The 22,638-nt window shown below is 40.9% G+C and overlaps 1 protein-coding gene across 2 annotated transcripts; it reads left to right on the top strand.

Annotated features, from left to right (window-relative positions):
* Positions 1–82: 82 nt before the first annotated feature.
* On the top strand, positions 83–22,434 carry Wrnip1 (WRN helicase interacting protein 1). Of its 2 annotated transcripts, XM_042680326.1 has the most exons (7): positions 83–1,105; positions 3,312–3,503; positions 4,595–4,836; positions 15,866–16,095; positions 19,906–20,061; positions 21,000–21,079; positions 21,690–22,434. In XM_042680326.1, exons 1-7 carry the CDS (start codon positions 290–292, stop codon positions 21,963–21,965), a joined length of 1,992 nt encoding a protein of 663 aa, XP_042536260.1. In that variant the 5' UTR covers positions 83–289; the 3' UTR covers positions 21,966–22,434. The 2 variants fall into 2 exon arrangements, with proteins under 2 accessions (XP_042536260.1, XP_042536261.1); XM_042680327.1 differs by lacking the exon at positions 21,000–21,079 and having other exon boundaries at positions 204–1,105; positions 21,690–21,834.
* Positions 22,435–22,638: the final 204 nt, after the last annotated feature.

Here is a 22,638-nt window from a genome sequence, read left to right as displayed (position 1 = left end):
TACATTTCTCGAAGGTCCGCGCGAGACGCGGCTTACGGCGGGGCAATCGGTCTCGGACTACAGGTCCCGACGTGCTATCTGCCGCGTTTCCCGCGGCCGGCGGAGGGCGCGCCGACGCGGGAGCTCCGCACGTGAGGCATGAGCGGCGCCCTCCCCCGGCCCGCGCGCGTCCAGCCGCCTCCCCGAGCTAGGGTCGCGCGGCACGGGGCCTAGTGGCGGGCATCGGAGCCCTCGGTATTTTGGTGGCAGGTGAGGCCGCGTCGGGCAAGCGGGGAGGGCGGCGGCCGCCATGGAGGTGAGCGGGCCGGAGGACGACCCTTTCCTGTCGCAGCTGCACCAGGTGCAGTGCCCCGTGTGCCAGCAGATGATGCCCGCCGCGCACATCAACTCGCACCTGGATCGCTGCCTGCTGCTGCACCCTGCGGGGCACGCGGAGCCCACAGCCGGGCCGCACCGCGCCGGAGAGCGGGCCAAGGGGGCCTCGCCTCCCGGTGCCAAGAGACGGCGGCTGTCGGAGAGCTCGGCGCTGAAGCAGCCGGCCACCCCGACGGCGGCCGAGAGCAGCGAGGGCGAGGGCGAAGAGGGCGACGACGGCGGCGAGACCGAGAGCCGGGAGAGCTACGACGCGCCGCCCACGCCCAGCGGCGCCCGCCTCATCCCCGACTTCCCGGTAGCCCGCTCCAGCAGCCCGGCCCGGAAGGGGTCGGGGAAGCGGCCAGCGGCCGCCGCCGCGGCGGGCAGCGCGTCTCCCCGCAGCTGGGACGAGACGGAGGCGCCAGAGGAGGAGGCGGGAGGCGACGGCGATGGCGAGGGAGACGGGGACGCAGACGTAGATGGCGAGGACGACCCGGGCCACTGGGACGCGGACACCGCCGACGCCACCTTCGTGGCCGGCGCGGGCCGTGCGCATCCCCGGGCACTGGCGGCGGAGGAGATCCGACAGATGCTGGAGGGCAAGCCACTGGCCGACAAGATGCGCCCAGACACTCTGCAGGACTACATCGGGCAGAGCCGGGCCGTGGGGCAGGAGACGCTTCTCCGGTCGCTGCTGGAGGCCAACGAGATCCCTTCGCTCATCCTGTGGGGTCCGCCGGGCTGCGGCAAGGTGAGTGCCGACCCATCGAGGGCCCAGCACACCGCTGTCACGGGCTAGGCGGGGTACAGTCCTCAGCATCCCCACACCTTACTCCCAGGAGAGGGCGCGGTGCCAGGTCCTCCAGTGGAGGCCGTGATGGGTGTGTAAACGTCACACATTCAACCCACCCAATTCCTGAGACACTTGCTGGGCGTTTTCTAAAGGCAGAAGCCTATGAATAGTAGGTTTATGCGAAGATGGGGATTCAGATTCCAAATACCTTTTTGTTTCATTGCTGTTCTCTCACTCCTGGTTTTTGCTTACCTAATCCAAGGTAATAATATGTTGGAAGAATTGGAAGGGAACATTTATGTACATATGGAAAAAGCAATTACTTTTTTTTCTATTGTGCTTCTTTTTTCTACTAGTTGTTGGTTTAAGAGTGGTTTTCAGGACTCATGAAATATCTCTACCTGTGCATGTCATTTCCATCAAACATTTACATGGCTTTTTCATACTGTTTGAAGGAGCCCCAGTACCTTTTTCTGGGTTCAGTTCATGTATTTTCGTTAGGAATTGGCCCAAGTCCAGAGGAAGGTAGTAAAGATAAGTTGTTATGGGTTCAGAAAGCTTGTCATTTGAAAAATACTTGAGAAAAAAATGTGGAGGAGAGGGTGGCCCTGGAAAGAGGGAGTTGTAATGCTTAACTGTAGGATGCTCTTTCCATAGAAGAGGAAGGAGAATGAGCCCAAGTGTTGGGCAGAATTAGAATCAGAATGTAAAGAGCTTTCCTAGCTTTGAGGTTCAGACTCTTGCATACACAAGAGCATTCAAAATTTATCTCTTTACCACACCTCTCCTCCAAGTCCCAAAATGCATCACTCTCTTTTTGTGGCTTGTTTGTATTCATGTCCCTTTTGCCAGGCATAAGTCAGGTGTGTATGTGTGTGCTGTGAATTGAACCCAAGACTTTACATACATATGCTATGCATGTACTCAGTCTATGAGCTACACTTTCCACCTTAATAATTCCATGTTGACATCTGCCCTGACCCCTCTGAATTTAGTTGTTACCCCATTTAGGGAGCATTGGAGTCATTTTGAAGTATTTACGTAACAACATAAGAATGGATAATCTCATATTTGGTGGTCTCAAACTGCAAGTCAGATGTGGATGGGTCATAGAAGATTTAGTGAAGTAGAGTTTCTACTGTCTGCTTATCAAGGCAGTTGGTGCTCAGTCACATCTTAAGTGACATGAGACCCCAAGTCTAAAAGGCAGACATGCTGGGATTTGTCAAGCAGCAGCCATGGTATCTAACAGTGCTTTACAAAGTATCTCTGCCAGGCATCAGTGACTCATGCCTGTAATCCTAGCTATGCAGGAGGCAGCTACTTGATGATTACAGTTCAAAGTCAGACCAAGCAGAAAAGGCCGTGGGACTCATCTCCAATTAACCACCAAGAAAACTGGAAATGGAGCTGTGGCTCAAGAGGTAGAGTTGTAGTCTTGAGCAAAAATGTTCAGGGACAGCTCCCAGACCTTGAGTTCAAGCCCTAGGACCAGCAAAAAAATAAAGTATCTCCATTCAGGAACAGAATTATTTCTCTCATTAAATACTCCTCCCATTTTCCCCCCAATCTTCATAGTACAGTGCTAACAATAGTAATAGTATTAATAATGGCAGTGATATTTATTGAGTAATGCCAACAATATCAAAGTGGTGCTTCTATTTTCTTTCCTGAGTAGACATTTAGGAGTAGGCTGCTGTCATCTCAGGTACTAGGGAGTTACTGGTTCTCAACTTGGAAACTATTCACTCCTTTTCTCACTGCCTTCTTGAGCTTCCTATTTGAGCTCCAGTTCTAAGATCAGTCCTATCCTGTCCTTTAACTGCAATCTCTCTTGGATGAAGGAAGGAGAATTTTCTCTGGTGAGGGGTCACAGCTGTTACCCAGGCTCTGCTAAATCAAGACAGTTGCTCTTTACTGGGATTCCAAAGATCTTGAGTTCCCATTAAAGGAATCACAGGGCTTAGGGACAAATGAGAAAAGGTCAGGATTAGCTTAATAGTTAGCTACTTTCCTGCTATATTTATAGTTCAGATCATCTGTGCCTCTGAATATTGTTTAGAGTTTAGGTTGCTTGATAGTGTTGATGCTGCTTTGTAATACCCACAGGTGCTGCTTCTTGCTTTGTCTGATAAGTGTTTCAAACTGTGTGTATTTTTTCTAGACCACCCTGGCTCACATCATAGCAAACAACAGCAAGAAACATAGCATAAGGTTTGTGACATTGTCTGCAACAAATGCCAAGACAAATGATGTGCGAGATGTCATAAAACAAGCTCAAAATGAAAAGAGCTTTTTCAAAAGGAAAACCATCCTTTTTATTGATGAGATTCATCGGTTCAATAAGTCTCAGCAGGTATATTAACTTCCTTTTCTGTGTTTTGGTAATTGTGTACATCAAATAGAGTTTATGACATAACTTTAAAAAGTTAAAAGCACTATACCAGTGCTAGAGACTTGTTATTACTAACTATATACCAAGAGGCCACACTTTCTCATGTTTTGCTAACAAGAAAACTCTTGTCTGGTGTGAATGAAGTGTTTGCTATATCCCTGAACTGTCCATATCAGAAAAACAGCATTTAGTTCATTTCCAATTTTTAGGGAATTTTAATTTAAAATATTTAAATTAAAGATTTTAATTTAAAAATATTACTGTAAACATTTGAACTTGATTTTAAGATCATTAAGGGTTTTTTTCCCCTCTATTATGTATTTTCAAACTTGAAATTTTATTATCTGTGCCTTCAGGTCTTATCCAGGTGAATGTCCTAAGATCTAGTCACTATATTTATTTCAGTAGCTTCCAGGAATAAAAGGAAACTATTTTTACAAACAAAGCCACTTTGGAGGTTTTTCTAAATAGTAAAACATTTGGGGGCATATTTTTTCTTTGATCTATTTTGTTGCTTTTAATTGTAGCTAGAACTGTTTCAAAAATTTCATAAACTTTCTCCTTTTCTGAATCTTTTTTAGGAAAAAACTCTGTAGAGTTCTTCCTGGCATTCTAGGTTTTATAGGGGACCCTTGACTTACCTTAACATTTGCCAATAAGAAAGTACCTGCTAGTTACATATTCACAAAGTTTGTTAGGAAGAATAACAATGTAGTTGAGTACTTGTACTGAAAGAGAGTTTTAGAAAAGTAATCTTTTTGAAGCACAGCATTGGACAGAGATAGTTTAAGTTAAGTCATTTATGTTGAAACTAATTCTACTAAGAGTTATTCTATAAATAAGAGATCAGGTTTAGACATTAGCGTCCAAGTTATGTTAGTTTAGGCTTAAAAACCAATAGTAACAGTCTTCCGGATGTTGTGTCCATATCAGATGCATACAATCTAAAGGTAGAAATTAGAAAAATGAAAGAATAGACAGCCAACTTACTTGGGATTCTGCAGGTGGCTACTGACTGGAATCATTTACTTCTGTTTTCCTCTCATGACTAGGACACTTTCCTTCCTCATGTGGAATGTGGGACGATTACGCTGATTGGGGCAACCACTGAAAACCCTTCCTTCCAGGTCAACGCTGCTCTTTTAAGCCGCTGTCGAGTGATTGTTCTTGAGAAACTTCCAGTAGAGGCAATGGTGACTGTTTTAATGAGAGCAATCAACTCACTGGGAATCCATGTCCTAGACTCTAGCCGTCCCACTGACCCTCTGAGCCACAGCAGCAACAGCAGCTCTGAGTAAGTTGACAGTGTGCAAGGCCAGGGGGTCTGAACCTCCCAGAGAATCTGGCATGGGGCCAGAAAGGGCTGGGCCTCCGCAGAGAGCATTGGGAATGAGAAGAAATGTTAATCTGCCAGTAAAAAGACCTGCTGGATTTTACCAACAAGTAGATCATTCCGATCATTTCCTTTCTTTTTAGGTGCATTTTTTTAGCTTCTGATGGATACGTTTATAATTTTCAAGCTTTAGTATTGTTTTGTTAATTTAGTTTTTGGGTGTTTGTATTTCTGCTTAAGGTTCTTCTATTTTACTGTTTTAAGATCTCAAAAAGTGTGGATTATTTTAAAGAATTATTTGGATAGTACTTACTAGACTTATAGGTCTTTGGAGATAAGGAATAGATCTACTAAATCTCTGTCCCATAGTTTATTATTATTTTTAAATATTATCATGCAATTAAGGTAATTAGCATACACAAAAAACCAACTTAGCTTCATAAAAGTAAAGACATTTTATCAGAAAATGACATTCCTTTTGGTGAATATGAGCACCACATGAGTTCAGTTATGTACAGAGTATACATATCGTGGTTCATCAATTTGGTTTCCTGAATCAGAGATTTTCCTTTCTCTATCAGAACATACTTAGCAAAAGACGTTTACCTCCCTATTGACTGTAATAATGCCCTGGGACCGTAACCTGGTTTGAGGAAAGGCCATTGCCCTCATGCTGTGGACTACGCAGCTGCTTGTGATTGCCCTGAGGCGAAGTTCTGGAGCCATGTTTCTGTGAGGATTAACACACAGGCATAGTTGTTGGCTCAGGATTTAGGTTTCAGCAGTCTCTCCCCATGTCTAGCCTCTCACATTTGTTTCAGTCTCAGATGTAAGAAGAATGTTGCCATGCCTTATGAAAGCCTTACAACATTTGTCCATGGACCCCTGGGCAGAAAAAAGTTGCCTCATTTTGGAATATAGTAGTACTCTGACCATTAGGATTGCTGGCAGAAATGAGATGAAGCCTGCTGGTATCAATCAGGTTTGCTCATATTCAGGAACCTTTCATGGATTGGGCACTTGTCAAGATCTGGGAAGGAGCTCCCGCTAGACCATGTATAGAGTACAGTCATCCCTTAATATCTGCATGGGAGTTGGTTTGATGACCCCTACAGATCTAAAACTTGGTAGATGTTCAAGTCCCTAATATCAAAAGATGCAGTGTTTACATAGAATTTAGACACATCTTCCCATATACCTTAATTCATCTTTAGATTACTGTCTTATTCTATTTATTTTGTGTTGCTTAGGATGTACTTGGTCTCACCATAGGTAAGTGCACTGCCAATGAGCTACACCTTAATGTAAATTCTGTGTTGTTTAAGGGAAAAAGATTCAAACGTACTGTATAGATGTATCTTTAAAAAAGATTTTTTTTCAACCTGAGGTTAGTTAAATTTGAGGATTTGGAACTTGTGGATACAAAGTGCCGACAACATAGCTTTTCTATAATAAAATTCTCATTATAGACTTATTAGCTGTGGTAAAGATAAGCTGAAAAAGAAATAATTTTTTTCTAACATTTCTGTGTATTTTTTCTGTATTATGATTATCATAGCTGTCTACAGTTTTATACCCTGTAATTTATTTAGTATAATTTTTTATTCATGTCATATTTTCATAGAATTGAAATTTTCAGATTTTCCTCTTTTGCCAGTCACTGTTCTGCCATAATTCATCTGAAATAAGGACATTATAACTGTGGATCATCAGGAAGAAAACACTTTTGCATTTTAAAAGATTTCCAGTCAGGCACCAGTGGCATCTGGTTGACATCTGAGGATCATGGTTCAAAGCCAGCCTGAGCAGAAAAGTCCATGATGACTCTTATCTCCAATAAACTCCTTAGAAGAAGCCAGAAATGGCACTGTGACTCAAGTGGTAGAGTGCTAACCTTGAACTGAAGAGCTGAGGGACAGCGCCCAGGCCCAGAGTTCAGGCCCCACGACCGGACCCAAAAAAAAAAAAGAAGTAGAAATTGTGACAGTCCCAGTTCAAGACCAACCCAAGCTAATAAGCAAGACCAGTTTCATCCAATCAACTGAATATGGTGGTACATATTGTAATCACAGCTATTTGGAGGCAGAATGGGAAGATCTCAGTACAAGGCCAGCCCCAGGCAAAAAATATTAGACCCTATATAATTATAAGAAAGTAAGAGCTAGGGGCATGATTTAAGTGATAGAGATCAGTCTGATAAGCATGAGGACCTTAGTTTAAAACCCAGAACCACCAAAAGAATAAAAGATTTCAAGGAAATTAGCTAGCATTAAGCATCCATGAAAGAATTAAAATTTTAATTAGTTACTGAGACAGATATATAAGTTATTCTGAATCTGGTAAAATTACAGAATATGTCAGAATATGTCAATAAAATTGACAAATAAAATATGACAATAAAATTGTCAGAATATGTCTCATAGCCAATAGATGGTTTATTTTTTCCACTGTCATTCATTCGGAATTGCTCCTATTTAAGGCTTCCCTTCATTATCTCTTGCTTACTGATGTCCGCCACCTACTTCAGCAAGCTAAGAACTCAGGGACTTATTTTTCTCTATAACCCAGCACTATGTTCAGCTGGTTAGTGAGTGAATAAATCTTAGCTCTCAGGACACAAAACATAGCATATTTGTATATTTTTGGCATAGTCCAGCATTAGGGATAACTACCCTTAGTATCAAGAGCCTTTCTTCAGCAGCAGGAAGCAGAGCAAAAATGAATTACTCAGCTAAGATCCATTAATTTGTCTACTTGCTAGCAATTCTGTCAAGATTTGGGTGATGTTTCAGGTCACAGAATAAAATCTTAATTGTAAGTGATTTCTTGAAAGAAGTAACCAGAATCTCATGGCTATAAGTAGTTAAGAGTGTATTATGTTGCCTTTTAGTTGTTGTGGATAAAATTTTACTTTCAAATCCCTGCTGCCTGGCATTAGCACATAAATCAGATTGGTTACACTGATGTAGCCAGAAGAGAAGACTCTTAGCTTTGAGAACTCATTTCTCTGGAAAGCTGTGAGTAGACATTTGGTATTTTGGTGCTCTAGGTAGCAACTACTACACGTACACAGAAGTCTTAGACTGAAGATGCATGAGGGGTGAACAGGAGTAATGAATATGAAGTTAAACAAGCTGCAGCTTTCACCATTCTTGCTTATACTTGAGCTAGGAGGCTCACACAGTATGCACACGAATATTCCCACTAGAGCACACTCAAAGGGGTTGGAAACCAACCTCCCTGCAAATAAGCTGAACTACAATCCCAGCCCAAGTATTTTTTTTTTCCTCTGGAACTCTGGGCCTCAGCTCAAGGCTAGTACCCTACCACTTGTGTCACAGTGCCACTTCCCATTTTTTTCTGCTTATGTGGTGCTGAGGAATCAAACCCAAAGCTTCATGCATGAGAGGCAAGCACTGTACCACTGAGCCAACTTCCCAGCTCCCAAGTATTCTTTATAACATATTTTATGTCTCTGTTTATTCAGTAGAAATGGGAGGTCCTGTATATGCTAGGCATTGGCTAAGGATTGCAAAGCACATTCCTGCAGCTGTTGAGGGCATGAGGTAGGATCAAGGCTGCTGAGCAAATAGTTTGTAATGCATGCTGTGTGCAGGGATGAGGTATAGAGAAGAGGCATCTAAAACCTGATGAAAGGATACCAAGTTGAGTTTTGAAGGACTAGCAGAATTAGAGATGAAATAGAAAGGTCTTTACATTTGTATGGTTCTTTAGCTTATATGGCTAGTTAACAATGCATTTTACTCACATGATACAGCTAAACATGCTGTCTCTATGCTGGATTAATTTGGGAGTCCAGAAAGGAATTCCATGGTCTCTAGTATGATGATTTTCTGCTATTGAAATTGAGAAGGTAAACCAGCATTTGTTCATCCTCAAGTACAGACTCTAAAGGATCACAGATACCCAGATCACCACATGTGTGTATTCAGAACACCTTGAAGAAGTTGTTTGGGGACCTTATAGTCTTGGCCCATGTCTAGGCAGACATGAACAGGGAGTGAGGAATGAGAAAGTAGAATTGCCCTCTGACTAACCAGACAAGACTAAGAGTTGGACAAAGGAGGTGAAAGGATATCTGTCCTGTGTGGTGCTATGGCTTAAATCACCTCCAAAGAGGAGCCCAAGCAAAAGAAAACCCTTGTTTCTGTTTCCTGGAGTTCATTTCAATAAATACTATTTTATGTGATCAGAGGCATGTGCCTTTGTGCTCCCTCCCCTAAGAGTATCCTCCTATCCATTTCCCTGCAAATTTTATTATTTCTAATGGCTGTGTAAAATTGCATTATGTGTAGGTACACAACTGTTTGATTCCCCCCCCCCCCCCAATCTATTGTAGGGCATTTGGGTTGTTTCCATAAGTTGGCTATTGTTAATAGTGCAGCAGTTAAAATGGTATCCTTTATGGTATCCTGGCATGTGATGTTCTGGATAGATGCCCAGGAGTAGTATAATTGGGTAATAGGGAAGATCTATGTTTACTTTTTGGGGGAACCTCCAGACCACTGTCTAGGATGGTTGTACTAGTTTACATTCCCACCAACAGTGCAGTGGGATTCCTTTTTACCCACATTTCCTCCAGCATTTGTTGTTCAAATTCACAATGTTGACCAGTCTAACTAAGGTGATATGGAATCTCAGAGTTGTTTTGATTTGCATTTCCTTGTATGTTTTGTTGCTATTCTTACCTTTTGTGAGAAGTCTCCTTAGCTCTTTGCCCATCTGGTCATTGGTTTATTGGTTTTGGAAGGGATTAATTTCTTGGATATTTTGGATATTAGGCCTTTGATGTGTTGCTGGGAAAGATTTTCTCTTAGTCTGTTGGCTGTCTTTCTAGTTTAGTAACTATGACCTTTGCAGTGCAAAAACTTTTATTTTTATGTAATCCCATTTTTCAAGGCTTTTCTCCTATCTGCTGTGCCCCTAGGACTCTTTTCAAGAAGTTTCTGCTTATAAGATATAGTGTTTCTCCTACTCCCTCTTGCAGTAATTTCAAAGTTTCAGGTCTGATGTTGAGGTCTTTGATCCACATTGAGTTGATATTAGTGCATAGTGACAAACAGGGATCCACTTTTGGTTTTCTGCATATAGATGCTCAGTTTTCCCAATACCAGTTATTGAAGAGTCTATCTTTTTTTCCATTGTATATTTTTGGCTACTTTTCAAATATCAGATAACTGTAAGACTATGGTTTTATTTCTGGGTCTTCTAGTCTGTTCCCTTGATCTCTGGGTGGTTTTGTGCCAGTTTCAAGCTATTTTGTTTAATATAGCTCTGTGGTAGAGCTTGAGGTCTGGGATTGTGGTACTACCAGCACTGCTTTTTTTGAGTACAACTGCTTTGGCTATTTGAGGTCTTTTGTTGTTCATATAAATTTTTGGATTTTTTTTTGTCTGTCTTGGTAAAGAACATCATTGGGATTTTGATGGGGATTGTGTTAAATTTGTAGATCATTTTTGGCAGTATGGCCATTTACATTTACATGTCTTCTGTGTCTTATGAGAACATTTGTCATTGGATTTAGGATGCATACTAAATCTAAGATGGGCTCATTAAGATTCATAGTCATACCTACAAAGGCTGTTCTCAAATTAAGTCATGTTACAGGTTCTAAAGATTAGGACTTATATCTTTGGGGTCACTATTCACCTCACCTCAAAGCCCAATCAGATTTATGGCATAGTACAATTTGGAAAGACATCCTTGGTCTAGCTCTACAATATAGCTATCACTAGTTCCTTTTTATTAGATGATAAACTATGAAGCATAGAAGTATAGTACCACATTTTCTTGAACGTCATCAGGGTTGGTTCCATATCTTAACTGTGGTGAATAATGCTGCAGTAAATAAACATAGTTGTGCCGGTAGCTTTATTATGGCCTTGTTTGTGATCATTTGGGTAAATGCCCAGAAGTGGGATTGCTGTGTCATAGGGGAGCTCTATGTGAAGTCTTTTGAGGAATCTTCATACTGCTTTCCAGAGTGACTGAACAAGTTTACACTCCCACCAACAATGCAATAGGGTTCCCTTTTGGCCATATCCCCTCTAGCATTTGTCATTATTAGATTTTTTTTGATTATAGCCATTCTAACTGTTGTGAGGTAGAATCTCAATGTTGGTTTGATTTGCATTTCTTTTATGGCCAGAGAAGTTAAGCATTTCTTCATGTGTCTATTGGCCATTCTTATTTCCTCTTCAGAGAAGTCTCTCTTTAAGTCTTTAGCCCACTTATTAATGGGGTGGTTGTTTCTTTGAGGATTTGTTTTTGGGTGACTTAATTTTTTGAGTTCTAAGTATATTTTAGATATAAGGCCTTTGTTGTATAGCTAGTGAAGATCTTCTCCCAATCTGTGGGCTTTCTATTGATCTTGCTAGCTATGTCCTTTGCCATGCAGAAGCTCTGCGGTTTCATGCAATCCCATTTTTCCAACCTTGCTTTGATTTATTGTGTTTCTGGGTCTCTATTAAGAAAATTTCAACCTGTGCCAAGGAACCCTAGAGTTTCTCCTATTCCTTCCTGTAATATTTTCAGGGTGTCTGCTTTTACTTCAAGGTCTCTGATCCATTTGATGTTGATTCTGGTGCAGGTTGATATATAAAGATCTAATTTTAGTTTTCTACAGGTATTAACCAATTTTGACAGCACCATTTACTGAAGAGACTATCTTTCTTCCATTCTCTTTTTTTGGCCCCCTTGTCAAAGATTAGGTGGCTATCGGTCTGTGGGTTCATTTCTGGGTCTTCAGTTCTACTCCATTGGTCTTCGGGTCTATTCGTGTGCCAGTACCAAGCTGTTTTGATTACTATGGCTTTGTAGTAGAGCTTGAAGTATGGTATTGTTATTCCTCCAGCATTGTTCTTTCTGCTAAGGATTATTTTTGCCATTCAGGGTCTTTCATTGTTCCATATGAATTTTTGGATTGCTTCTTCTATTTCATTGAAGAATGAGTTTGGGATGTTGATGGGTTTTGCATTGAATTTGTAGATAGCCTTTGGCAGGATTGCCATTTTCACGATGTTAATCCTCCCTATCTAGGAGCTTGGGAGGTTTTTCCACTTCCTTAGATCTGCTTTAATTTTCTTTTTTCAGATTTTTAAAGTTTTCTTCATAGAGGTCCTTCACTTCTTTAGTTAACTTTATTCCTAGGTAATTTATTTATTGTGAGGCTATTACGAAAGGAGTTGCTTTCCTCATTTCAGCTGCGCTTTTCTCATTATTGGCATACCGGAAAGCCATTGATTTTTGAGGGTTAATTTTATACCTGCTACTTTGCCAAAGTTTTGAATCAGCTTGAGTAGCTTGGGAGTGGAGTCCATTGGGTGCTTTAAATACAAAATCATGTCATCTGCAAAAAGGGAGAGTTTTACTTCATCTTTCCCTATTTGGATCTCTTTTATGTTTGCATCTTGTCTTTTTGCTGTAGCTAGGTATTCTAATTAATAAATTGAAGAGAAGTGGAGAAAATGGACATCTTGTCTTGTTCCTGATTTTAGAGGAAATAGCTTTAGCTTTTTACCATTAAGTATAATGCTGGCTGTAGGGTTGTCATACATAGCCTTTATTGTATTGAGGAATGTTCCCTATTCCTAGCTTCTCCAGAGCTTTCATCATAAAGGGGTGTTGGGTCTAGTCAAATGCTTTTTCGGCATCTATTGAGATAATCAAGTGGTTCTTTTTGATGTGATGTGTTATATTAATTGATTTGCATATATTGAACCATCTTTGCATCCCTGAAATGAATCCTGTTTGATCATGGTGTATGATTTTTTTGATGACTTGTTGAAGTCGATTAGCCAAAATTTTGTTGAGAAGTTTTGCATCAATGGTCATCAAAGAATGGGTCTATAGTTCTCTTTCTTTGATGAGTCCCTGTCTGGTTTTGAGATGAGGGTTATGATAACTTCATAGAAAGAGTTGGGTAGTGAACTTTCACTTTCAATTTCATTGAAGAGTTGGGGGAGTATAGGTGTGAGTTCTGCTTTGAAGGCCTTGTAGAATTCAGCAGTGAACCCATCTGGTCCTGGGCTTTGCTTGGATGGAAGGTCTCTTATTGATGTTTCTGTTTCTATTTCGATGCTTGATATGGATCTGTTAAGTTGGTTTGACTTATCTTGGTTTAGTTTGGGCATGTCAGTATTTGCTAGAAATTCTGGAATATAGATTTTTATCCAAAGGGATGAAGGAACAGTGTGTGGGTTGGGTGACTTTTGTTGAATTCTCTTTGTGGCAGTTGCAGCTTCATTCTCTGAAACAGAACCAGAATAACAGAATGACTTATATTTTGCTTAGGACTTTAAATATCAAAGGAACCTATTTCCCAATTATATATAATACATACCATTTTTAAAGTCTTACTCAGTTGTAGTAAATAAATGAACTGCTATTTGTAAATATATGATGCAGTTAAGGACAAAGTAATAGGAAATGGATAAATGCCAAAGTGCTAGTTTTAAGGTTGTCTAGTAGCAGGTAACTTTTTTTTCCTTTTAAAATTGAATGTAATATGCATGTATTTGGGATATTTGGAAATCAAGAGATCTGAGTAGGTTATTTTTCAAACAATTAAAATTTTAAGTATGTTAAACTACACAGATTTGAATTTTGTTTTAAAAATAGAAGGTTAATAGCTGCTCAGTTGATTGAATCATAAGAGAATTTCAATGGATGGACATCATAGCTATTATCTATAGGTGTTGGAGATAGTGGGCTTTTTTTTTTTCCTGTATGTTCACATGACTTTTTAAAAATACATTTTCACTCTGAGATGATGAGCAAGTTGAGCTATCATTGAAAGCTTATTATCTACCAGCTATTGGGAATACAACCAAAGAACAAAACTTTATTGCTGTCCTTGAGGTACTCAATATTTAGAGGAGATGGAGAGGTGACTGGTGGTCTTGCTTATTTTACTCCTTTTCTGTCCTCAGGAGGTTCAGGTTTTTTGTAACTTGGGTGCTTTCCAAGATAGTGGAAGGCATTGCTTTTAGTAGTTCTGAGGCAGAAACAAGGTAATAAGGCAATTTGGGTTTTCTCTGCACATATGCCACACATAGACTCATACACACATGCCATTCCTGGTCAGGTATATCCTGGGCTACCACTCTAATGCTGCTCCTCTTCTACCACCACCCCCCCCCCCTTTTTTTTTTTAACAGTACTAGGTTTGAACTCAGGGCTTCATGCTTTTCCTTGGCTTTTCAAGCAAACTGGTTTTCTGCCACTTGAGCCATACCTCTTCCTCTGGCTTTTTGCTGATTAATTAGAGATAAGTGTCCCAGAGACTTTTCTGCCTGGGCTGGCTTCAAACTACAATCCTCAAGTTTCAGCCTCCCTAATAGCTGGGATTACAAATATGAGCAATCAGCGCCTGGTTCCACACATTGTCATTAGAATGTATTTTGGTATTTTCTTTTAAGCTCTCTTCCAGAAAGTCTTGTTTCTGGCTGAGAAATTATTCCTTAGGTTTTAAAGAGTGCAGCCCTGGGTGTGTTGTAAGTCCTCTGTGAGGTGTCAGTCTGTTGCCATTAGAAGGAAGGAAGATGACTCTGGGCGGCCAACCAGAACAGTGAGGCTCAGGTGAACATCATAACTCCGTAGAGAAACAATTGATTCTTGCAAGGCTAAGTCAAACCAGGTGTCTTACCTGTGGTGAGAGGAGTTTGGGACATTTTTAGTAAATAAGGGAATAATAAATAGGTCTTTATAAAATTAGACAAATCTTTTGGTGAAAATCAAATACATTTGGGCATTATTCACCTAGTGAAGTAGTCTGTTTGAATGTGCAATAAGAAATTCTCTGTTGACCATAGCAGACAAGCTGGACACCCTGCTTCAGAACCTCTTAGCTCGGCCCAGTTAATGACTGAAGATACTATCAGCAGAAGATTAATAATGATATGAGTTAAACTGTAAATTTTTTTAAAGATTAATCTTTGCTTCACAAATGTGCAACTAGCAGTTCTGACCTTTATAAGTAATGAAAGGTGCTAGGTAGCATATGTAACTATAATGGAAAGAGAAACGTTTGTTGAATCAGACTTGAAAGCTAATCATAGACCTTCCCTATGATAGTCCAAACATAGAAACATGATTGTAAATTTTAGCCCTGTCATTTGGAGAGAGGTGTAACCTAACAGCTAATTTCTTGCCAAGTTTTCTGATCAGTTCTCAAGCTAGTGAAACCTGATACCCTCTCTGCTATTCTATACATATTTTATGTGACTGACACCCTCTATGAAGTAGCCTACTGCATGCAGTATGGAAATGCATTCTAGGTACGACTATGCACAGAGTTACCAGGAACTTCATTTGTTGTTTTTAAAATAAGGATTGAACTATCTGATCTAGAAATTATTATTCTAATGTAATGCTGTCTCTTCTGTGTGGAAGGTGATCAAAACATTCTGGTATCTTCAGGATATGGTTTGACCTTCAGCCATATTTTCCATACACTAATGAAGTGTGAACATTTCTAACAAAGTTTTTGTTATTCTATTTCGCACAGCTTATATGAATGAATTTTCACATTGAAGGTAACATTGTGGCTCATGAGTAGTATACCATTCAGTATATGATTTGTAGTGAACTGTCTCACTGATGAGATACAGTATCATGAGAAACCCTTAAAACTTATAAGATCTGGTCAGTTTTTACTCTCCAAAATGTTTCATTAACAATATGAGTTCAGAGGGGACAGGGGGAGGCTGGTAAGGGGAAACAAAGGAGGAGGCTACAATGCTTGATAAGAAATGTACTCATTATCTTGCCCATGTAATTGTTACCCCTCTGTACAGTATTTTCATACAAAAAAATTATCTTGGAAAAAAAAACAATATGAGTTCAGAATCAGAGGCAAAAGCCTAGATCTAAGGTAGCTTTTCATTCAGCCTCACTAAGAAATTTACTTTGAGATGTGCTGTGGAATAAGTGTGTGACCTGAGTGACAATAATACTGATTGTGTTACAGGCCCTCTGTGTTTATAGAAGATAAAGCTGTAGACACCCTGGCATATCTCAGTGATGGGGATGCCCGCACTGGCTTGAATGGACTACAGCTGGCAGTGCTGGCCAGGTTGAGTTCTAGGAAGATGTTCTGCAAGAAGAGTGGACAAACCTATTCTCCCAGCAGAGTTTTGATCACCGAGAATGATGTGAAGGAAGGCCTTCAAAGGTCCCACATTCTATATGACCGAGCAGGTGAGTAATTGGAATGTGGAGAGAGTAATATTAGGGAAATAAGTGTGAGTACAACATGCTCATTGCTAGGTGTCTAACCTACTGGGTCCAAAGTTTGTCCCTCATACTCAATTGGATCTGTATATAAAATTAAACCTCACAGGATTGACTTTCCTGAATAAAGGCATAAAGCAGAAGTTCCCAGGATAAGAATCAAGAGGAATTTGAGGCCTGAAGCTTTAGGCTTCCCTGTCATTTAGAAACTTGTTAGGTATTTCCCATTCCTCACTAGTAGCACTTCAGTTGACAGTGAGCAATTCTTGGCATCATGTCAGTAAGTAACAAGAAAGCTTTTGCAGTAAATAACTTCATTCTCTTGAAAGTTAAATTCTTTATATCTAGAACCTAAACTAAAAGTTACATGTTATAGATCTTGATGCTTTTGTTTTGTAGTAGCTTTGAAAATTTAGTTTTACTATGCATGGAATTGCATTTACAGATGGCATATATAGGGCAGACATACCAACTTACAAAATTCTTGAGCTGGCAATGTTAAATATTATAGGTATGGCACATTTGGGTTTTTGTTTTGTTTTGTGTTTTGTGCTGGTCTTGGGGCTTGAACTCGGGGCCTGGGTGCTATCCCTAAACTTCTTTATTTGCTCAAGGCTGGTGTTCTACCACTTGAGCCATAGCTCCACTTCCAGCTTTTCAGTAATTTATTGGAAATAAGAGTCTTATGGACTTTCTTACCCAGGCTTGTTTTGAACCACAATCTTCAGATCTCAGCCTCCTTGAGTAGCTAGGATTACAAGCATGAGCCACTAGTACCCAGCACATTTTCTTTTTTTTTTTTTTTTTTTCTATAAAAGAGGTGGGAGATGAAGTTAATTTACTATAGATTAGGCTGGACTCTGGGGCTTTAACATTTGTATGACTCTGAATTCAGTCTTAGTGCAGTAACTGGAATACAGTTTCTATATCTTTAAAAGACCTTCCATTTTGAAAAGGAAGCTGATAATTGGACACTGCAGGCCTACAGTTGACTATGCTGTCTCTGCTGTTTCCTGATGATGGGAAGTGCTAGCTAGCAAAGAGCTAAAAGGACTGAAGACTAATTCCAAGCACTGCTTCCCCTGAGTGAACTTGTTTTCTGCTTGTTCTTAGTGACCAGAGCTCTGTGGCCTTAATGCCCTTTGGCTAGTGTTACTGTAGGGTGTTAATTAGTGCTAAAAGCACACCAGACACTTTGAACACACAATCCTATCTGTGTTCTGATCAGAACATTTCTCTCTCCAGGAGCCTACTCACATGGTCATCTCTCCCTTGTACTCTTGAATGTCATGTCAGTGCTTGAAAAGTAAAATATCTAGATGTAAAACTTTGAAGAGATGAAAGAATTCTCACATGCTAGGCTCTCCCTTGTTTGTTTCTGAGGGTCCAGCGTGGTAGTCTTTCTCTTTTCTTGTGAGTGTCCCAAAAGAGCTTTGTTTAGACTAGACTTTGATTTCAGAAAGAAATGAGATTTAGATTTTTGCTTTATCAAGCTATCAGTTAAAATCCATATAACATGACATTCACTAAAATTTGATTATTGAGTATAGATTTCTGAAAGTCCTCAAAATAGAAGTAGGAAATGAAGATAATTCAAGTCTGAGTTTGGCTGTTCCTCAAGATCATGTCCTTCCCTACTGTCCACATGTGCCTATACAACCCTGCTGAGCAATCACTGAACTCACCTGAATGTGTGTTACTGAGAAGAGTTACCCTTGGACCCTAGGACTCTAGGGAGCCAGGTGCAGTGGGTATCACCTTAATAGTAGCTCTTCACTGTCCCAGGAAGAATAGTGGCAGTGGAGGTTTCTCAGTGCCACAGCCTCTGCCCCTCATGTAAAGCACCCTCACCCCGCCCCCCTCTAGTGCATCTGCTCCACAGGAGATTACAGACATGTGAAATGTACTTCCTATCCTTGAGAAGTGTTCTCTTATAGGCTATTCCATTAAAAAAAAGAATTATAGAAGCATTTTTCTGGGAACCTTTGGATTCGATTCTTAGGACTTTTTGTAACTCCACCGAGACAAACATCCCACCCCCAGAGTTTGTATTGTTTATTTTAATGTCATGTAATACATAGTTTCTCACTAGTAGGAACGTATAAGTAGTTTGTACATTAGAGTGAAGAACTTTGCAAATGAGAAAAAATTTTCTGCTGGGTATTTACATTATTCTGTGTAAATAATATGAAATTTCCAGTTATAAAAAGCAAAACTGAAGGGTAGCATAATATAGCAATAGAAGGTAACCCTGATACCATGTTTTTGTCATGTTTGCCTTGTGCAGGGCCTGTATTATTTAAAATAACATTATAAGGTTGCTGGTCTTGGTGACCCCACTTTTACCATTGAGAACCTTGAGGGATCCACAGCTTGCCCATGGTTGCACGGATAATGAGTTTGATATTTAAGCCCAGTCTCTGGCTCCAGAGCCCATGGTTTGGCCCACTATACCATTGGGATTACCTCTCTCATTGACACAGTAAAGCTGAATGAGTAACCGTGATAGAGCATATGCAGTTGAAGAAAGTGAGCTAGAGATGTTTCTTCTACCCATCCATACCTATATATTTTGCCAAGCCTAGCACTGTCTGGAAGAGGAACAAAGCAAAGGATATCTTTTGGGCAGCAGGATAAAATGGTGAGGGGCAAGGGCTGGAACCATGTGGATCAGCCAGGACACTTTCCCAACTAGCATAGCTAACTTTACTAGGAAAACACACCTGGCACAAGGAATACTCAGTTTATCCACAGAACTCTAGTATCTGGGCTAATGCCATCCATCTACTCTAGCTATTCTCTTGTGTCATTAAGGCTCTGCCATCAGTATTTTGGGTGTTACCCCTGCAGTAGGCCAGCATCTTGCCACTTGTTCTCATTTCCATCAACCAACTGTCATCTCACCAGCTGCTAGGATTTGTTCTGGGGCCAAGTTCTACCCAGAACACAGTCCTATTGTTGACATGGCTTGTGATGAGCAGAGACCAGGTGCTTCTCTGGAAGGACTCAGACGAACAGTACCCCATTCCCTTTTGGGAGACAGTGTTCTCTGATCTTCTGTGAAAGAGTAGTCAGAAAGTTGGGGAAATGTGTGCAAGTGCCACTGCTTATTTTTTGTAATTGTTTAGCTGTCATGTCCTCCCTTAAATGTGTTTTTTGTAAAGTATTGATTTTTTTTCATTGATTTTTTTGGGGGGTGAGGAGGTAAGGGTAGGGCTACAATACTGTCAGGGTTCAAGCTACTTGCCCATGTACCAGTCCTCTTGGGATTCTGCCACATAAGTAATCCCATGTCAAGGCTGTAGTAAAAATGACCATGGGCTTTGAGATTAGGAAGGCAGCTGGAAATGACACAGAGGAACAAATGGGCTGTAACAGCTGTCCTACCACTCTCTTCTCCATCCTAGTGTCTATGCCTAGGTCAACAGCCAGTTTTCCTCAAATAGACTATTGGGGCAGAGCATGAGACCAGGATGTGAGAGTGCTTCTCCCTCCACCCCTTGTAATGGCCAACCCACTGTTGTGAAAGAATTACCTGTCAGAGTGGCATGCCCCTTCCCTCCCCTTGCCTCTTGTGTCTGAATGCAGGTTTCTCCATCTTCCCCCATATGGGACATGCAACCTATCCCAGGGACATCAGCCATGGGGCTGAGCCAGGCTTTGTTCCCCACTGAGTGAGATTTGAAGACAGTTGTCAAGCCCCATCCTTCCCATTGCTCCTAGCAGCCCACATCTCACACTGCAGCCCATGTCAGTATTGTTCTCTCTGGTGTACAGGAGAGGAACACTACAACTGCATCTCCGCCCTGCACAAGGCCATGCGGGGCTCTGACCAGAACGCCTCTCTCTACTGGCTGGCACGCATGCTTGAGGGAGGGGAAGACCCACTCTACGTAGCAAGGAGGCTGGTGAGGTTTGCCAGCGAGGACATTGGTGAGTGCTGTGGACGATCAGGGGAGGGCAAGTAGCGTGAGGAAGGAAGTAGCTTCTTTTAGACTAAAAATACAATGAATTCTACTAGACATGATGAAGGAAGCTTAAAAAAAAGCTGAACAGGAATTCATACCTATTTCATGGTGCATGTCTTCAAAAAGTCACCATTTTCTGCTTCCTGCTCAAGAATGTTTTTTAAAACACAATTGGCTATTCAGAGTATTGAAATAATAAAAGACAAAATTTGAATTTGCTTTGTAGCCAGATACTAAGTTTTTCATTAGACAGTTTCCTGAGGCAGACTTGGAAGACACTGAACATTTAAAACAAAGATCAGCAAGGTGCTAGTGGCTCATGCCCGTAATCTTAGCTACTCAGGAGGCTGAAATCTGAGAATAGTGGTTCAAAGCCAGCCTGGGCAGAAAAGCCTGTTACTCTTACCTTCAATTAATTACCCAAAAAACACCAGAAGTAGAGCTGCGGTTCAACTATTAGAGCACTAGCCTTGAGCACAAAAGTTCAGTGCTTAGGATCTGAGTTCAAACCCACCCCAAGACTGTCACAAAAAATAAAATTAAAGAATAAAAATGAAAACAAAGATCAGAAAAGCTTTCCTTTAAAGTCTCTGGTCTTTGTAAATGTTTTGTTTTTAATGTATCTGTCCTGTGATGTCTTCATGGCCTTTGCTCCTTATGTTTGTTGTACATAGTGTCTTTCTTACTAGATACAAAGTTTTTATCCACAAGAAAATAATTTTTGACACTCTTTTAAGTATTTCTTAAGTATACTGTGTCAGAGATAAGTTAATTTATTTTGCTAAATGGGACTTCATTGGTCACTATGTCTAATAATTGTTTATGGTCACAGCAGCATGCAGACAGTTTGGAATGATGTGCATTTGACTTAAACTTTCCTTTGTCTTTCTGTGTGTATGGCAGGCCTGGCAGACCCGTCTGCATTAACACAAGCAGTTGCTGCCTACCAAGGCTGTCATTTTATAGGCATGCCCGAATGTGAGGTAAAGTAATCAGCCCAGTTCTCTGTAAAACTGTCTCTTTGTGTTCTGTCCCTTTGTGAATTTTGATATATGTTTTGCCTTCACCATTGGTGTATCGGGCCTACTGACTAAGCTGCTTGGCTTTTAAATTCCTTTGCATAGAATCTTGGCCTTCTGGAGAGATGAGACCTGGGTACAAATAGTACCAACAAGGTCATGTTTTCAAACTATCTGTAGGAGTCCCAGAGCTCAGGGATAGTACTCCAGGCTTTCTGGGGTAGGGACAAGGGACAGAAAAGTTAGATTTGCTGAACAGGAAGCCTTTGTACTTTCACTTCCAGACAGCTCTCTGTTCATCTGGTTGTTTTTTTTTTTGTATGAATAGTTTAAGAAAAAGTTCATATACTAAAAAGTTGTTCTGTTTAAGTGAGCAGCCCTGGTCTGACTAACCTCTTACCTCAGAGGAGTTTTTGTTGTTGTTGTTTTTTTTCCTCTGTGGTAGCTGGGTGTTCAGATGAGGTGAGAAGGAGGAAAAAACGTGATGGGACTCAACAAGAAGGGTCATAAAACCTTCTGCCAAATAGGAACTTTCTGGCATCATCTTAGTAACATGTACCTTTCTGCATCCAAGGTGCTTCTGGCCCAGTGTGTGGTCTATTTTGCCCGGGCCCCAAAGTCCATTGAGGTGTACAACGCCTACAACAATGTCAAAGCCTGCCTGCGGAACCACCAGGGGCCTTTGCCCCCTGTCCCCCTGCACCTGAGGAATGCCCCCACCAGGCTGATGAAGGATTTGGGCTACAGTAAAGGCTACAAGTACAACCCCATGTACAGTGAGCCTGTGGACCAAGAGTACCTGCCTGAGGAGTTGAGAGGAGTTGATTTCTTCAAGCAGAGGCGATGCTGACTCTCAGGCAGTGGCAACAGAAAGAGGCTTCTGGCTTCAGGAAGGCCAGGAGGAAAAAGTCACTGGATGTTGGTGTTGGGTTGCCTAGTGGAAGTTAAAAAGAGACCAGCCTTTTGTACCAGAAACTTAAAGAGTTCTGTAGGCAGAGGTGGTTACTTCAACTAAATGTGTACCATTGAAATTGTGTTCATTTGCACTCTGTGCAATGGTTATGCTTATGAAAATATCTGGCAGCTTTGTGCAATGAATTAATGTTATAAGGAATTATCTATTTTGTCATAGTATTTAAGTCATAATGTCATTTCAGAATTGAGTTCAGTAGGGTTTTTTTCCTTTAAAAAATGTATATTCTGGGTAGTTTCAATTGGTAAAAAAAAAATAATGTAATTGTGATTTAATACTGCATAGTGTTTTGGGTATTTTTTTTATATGCAAAGGTCTTATGAGCCAATAAAACTATTTCAAAGTACTCTTCAATTCTCTCATGCTTCTTCTGCCAGGAGTCAGTGTTTTTCACCTACCATTTCAGTAGTTATGGTGAGCAAGCAGATGAGAAGATTGGAGAGCGTAGGCAGCTGTCAGTGGGTCATTTGAAAATTGACTTTAGTTTTTCACATAGCATCTTGCTATGTCACCCAGGTTGCCTTGAACCTGTCATCCTCCTGTCTCAGCT

This window comes from Dipodomys spectabilis, unplaced genomic scaffold (assembly GCF_019054845.1).
Source record: "Dipodomys spectabilis isolate Male_0828 unplaced genomic scaffold, ASM1905484v1 ptg000059l, whole genome shotgun sequence".
Lineage (NCBI taxonomy): Eukaryota > Metazoa > Chordata > Mammalia > Rodentia > Heteromyidae > Dipodomys > Dipodomys spectabilis.
Note: the sequence above shows the minus strand (reverse complement) of the source record. Positions and strands in the feature narration are given on the sequence as shown.

What these genes read in the sequence shown, in the direction of transcription:
- Wrnip1 (XM_042680326.1), top strand. Translation starts at nt 290, where the DNA reads ATGGAGGTGAGCGGGCCGGAGGACGACCCTTTCCTGTCGCAGCTGCAC. An exon ending in GTCCGCCGGGCTGCGGCAAG is followed by an intron (nt 1,106 to 3,311) that starts GTGAGTGCCGAC and finishes TATTTTTTCTAG; the next exon opens with ACCACCCTGGCTCACATCAT. An exon ending in CATTCTATATGACCGAGCAG is followed by an intron (nt 16,096 to 19,905) that starts GTGAGTAATTGG and finishes TCTGGTGTACAG; the next exon opens with GAGAGGAACACTACAACTGC.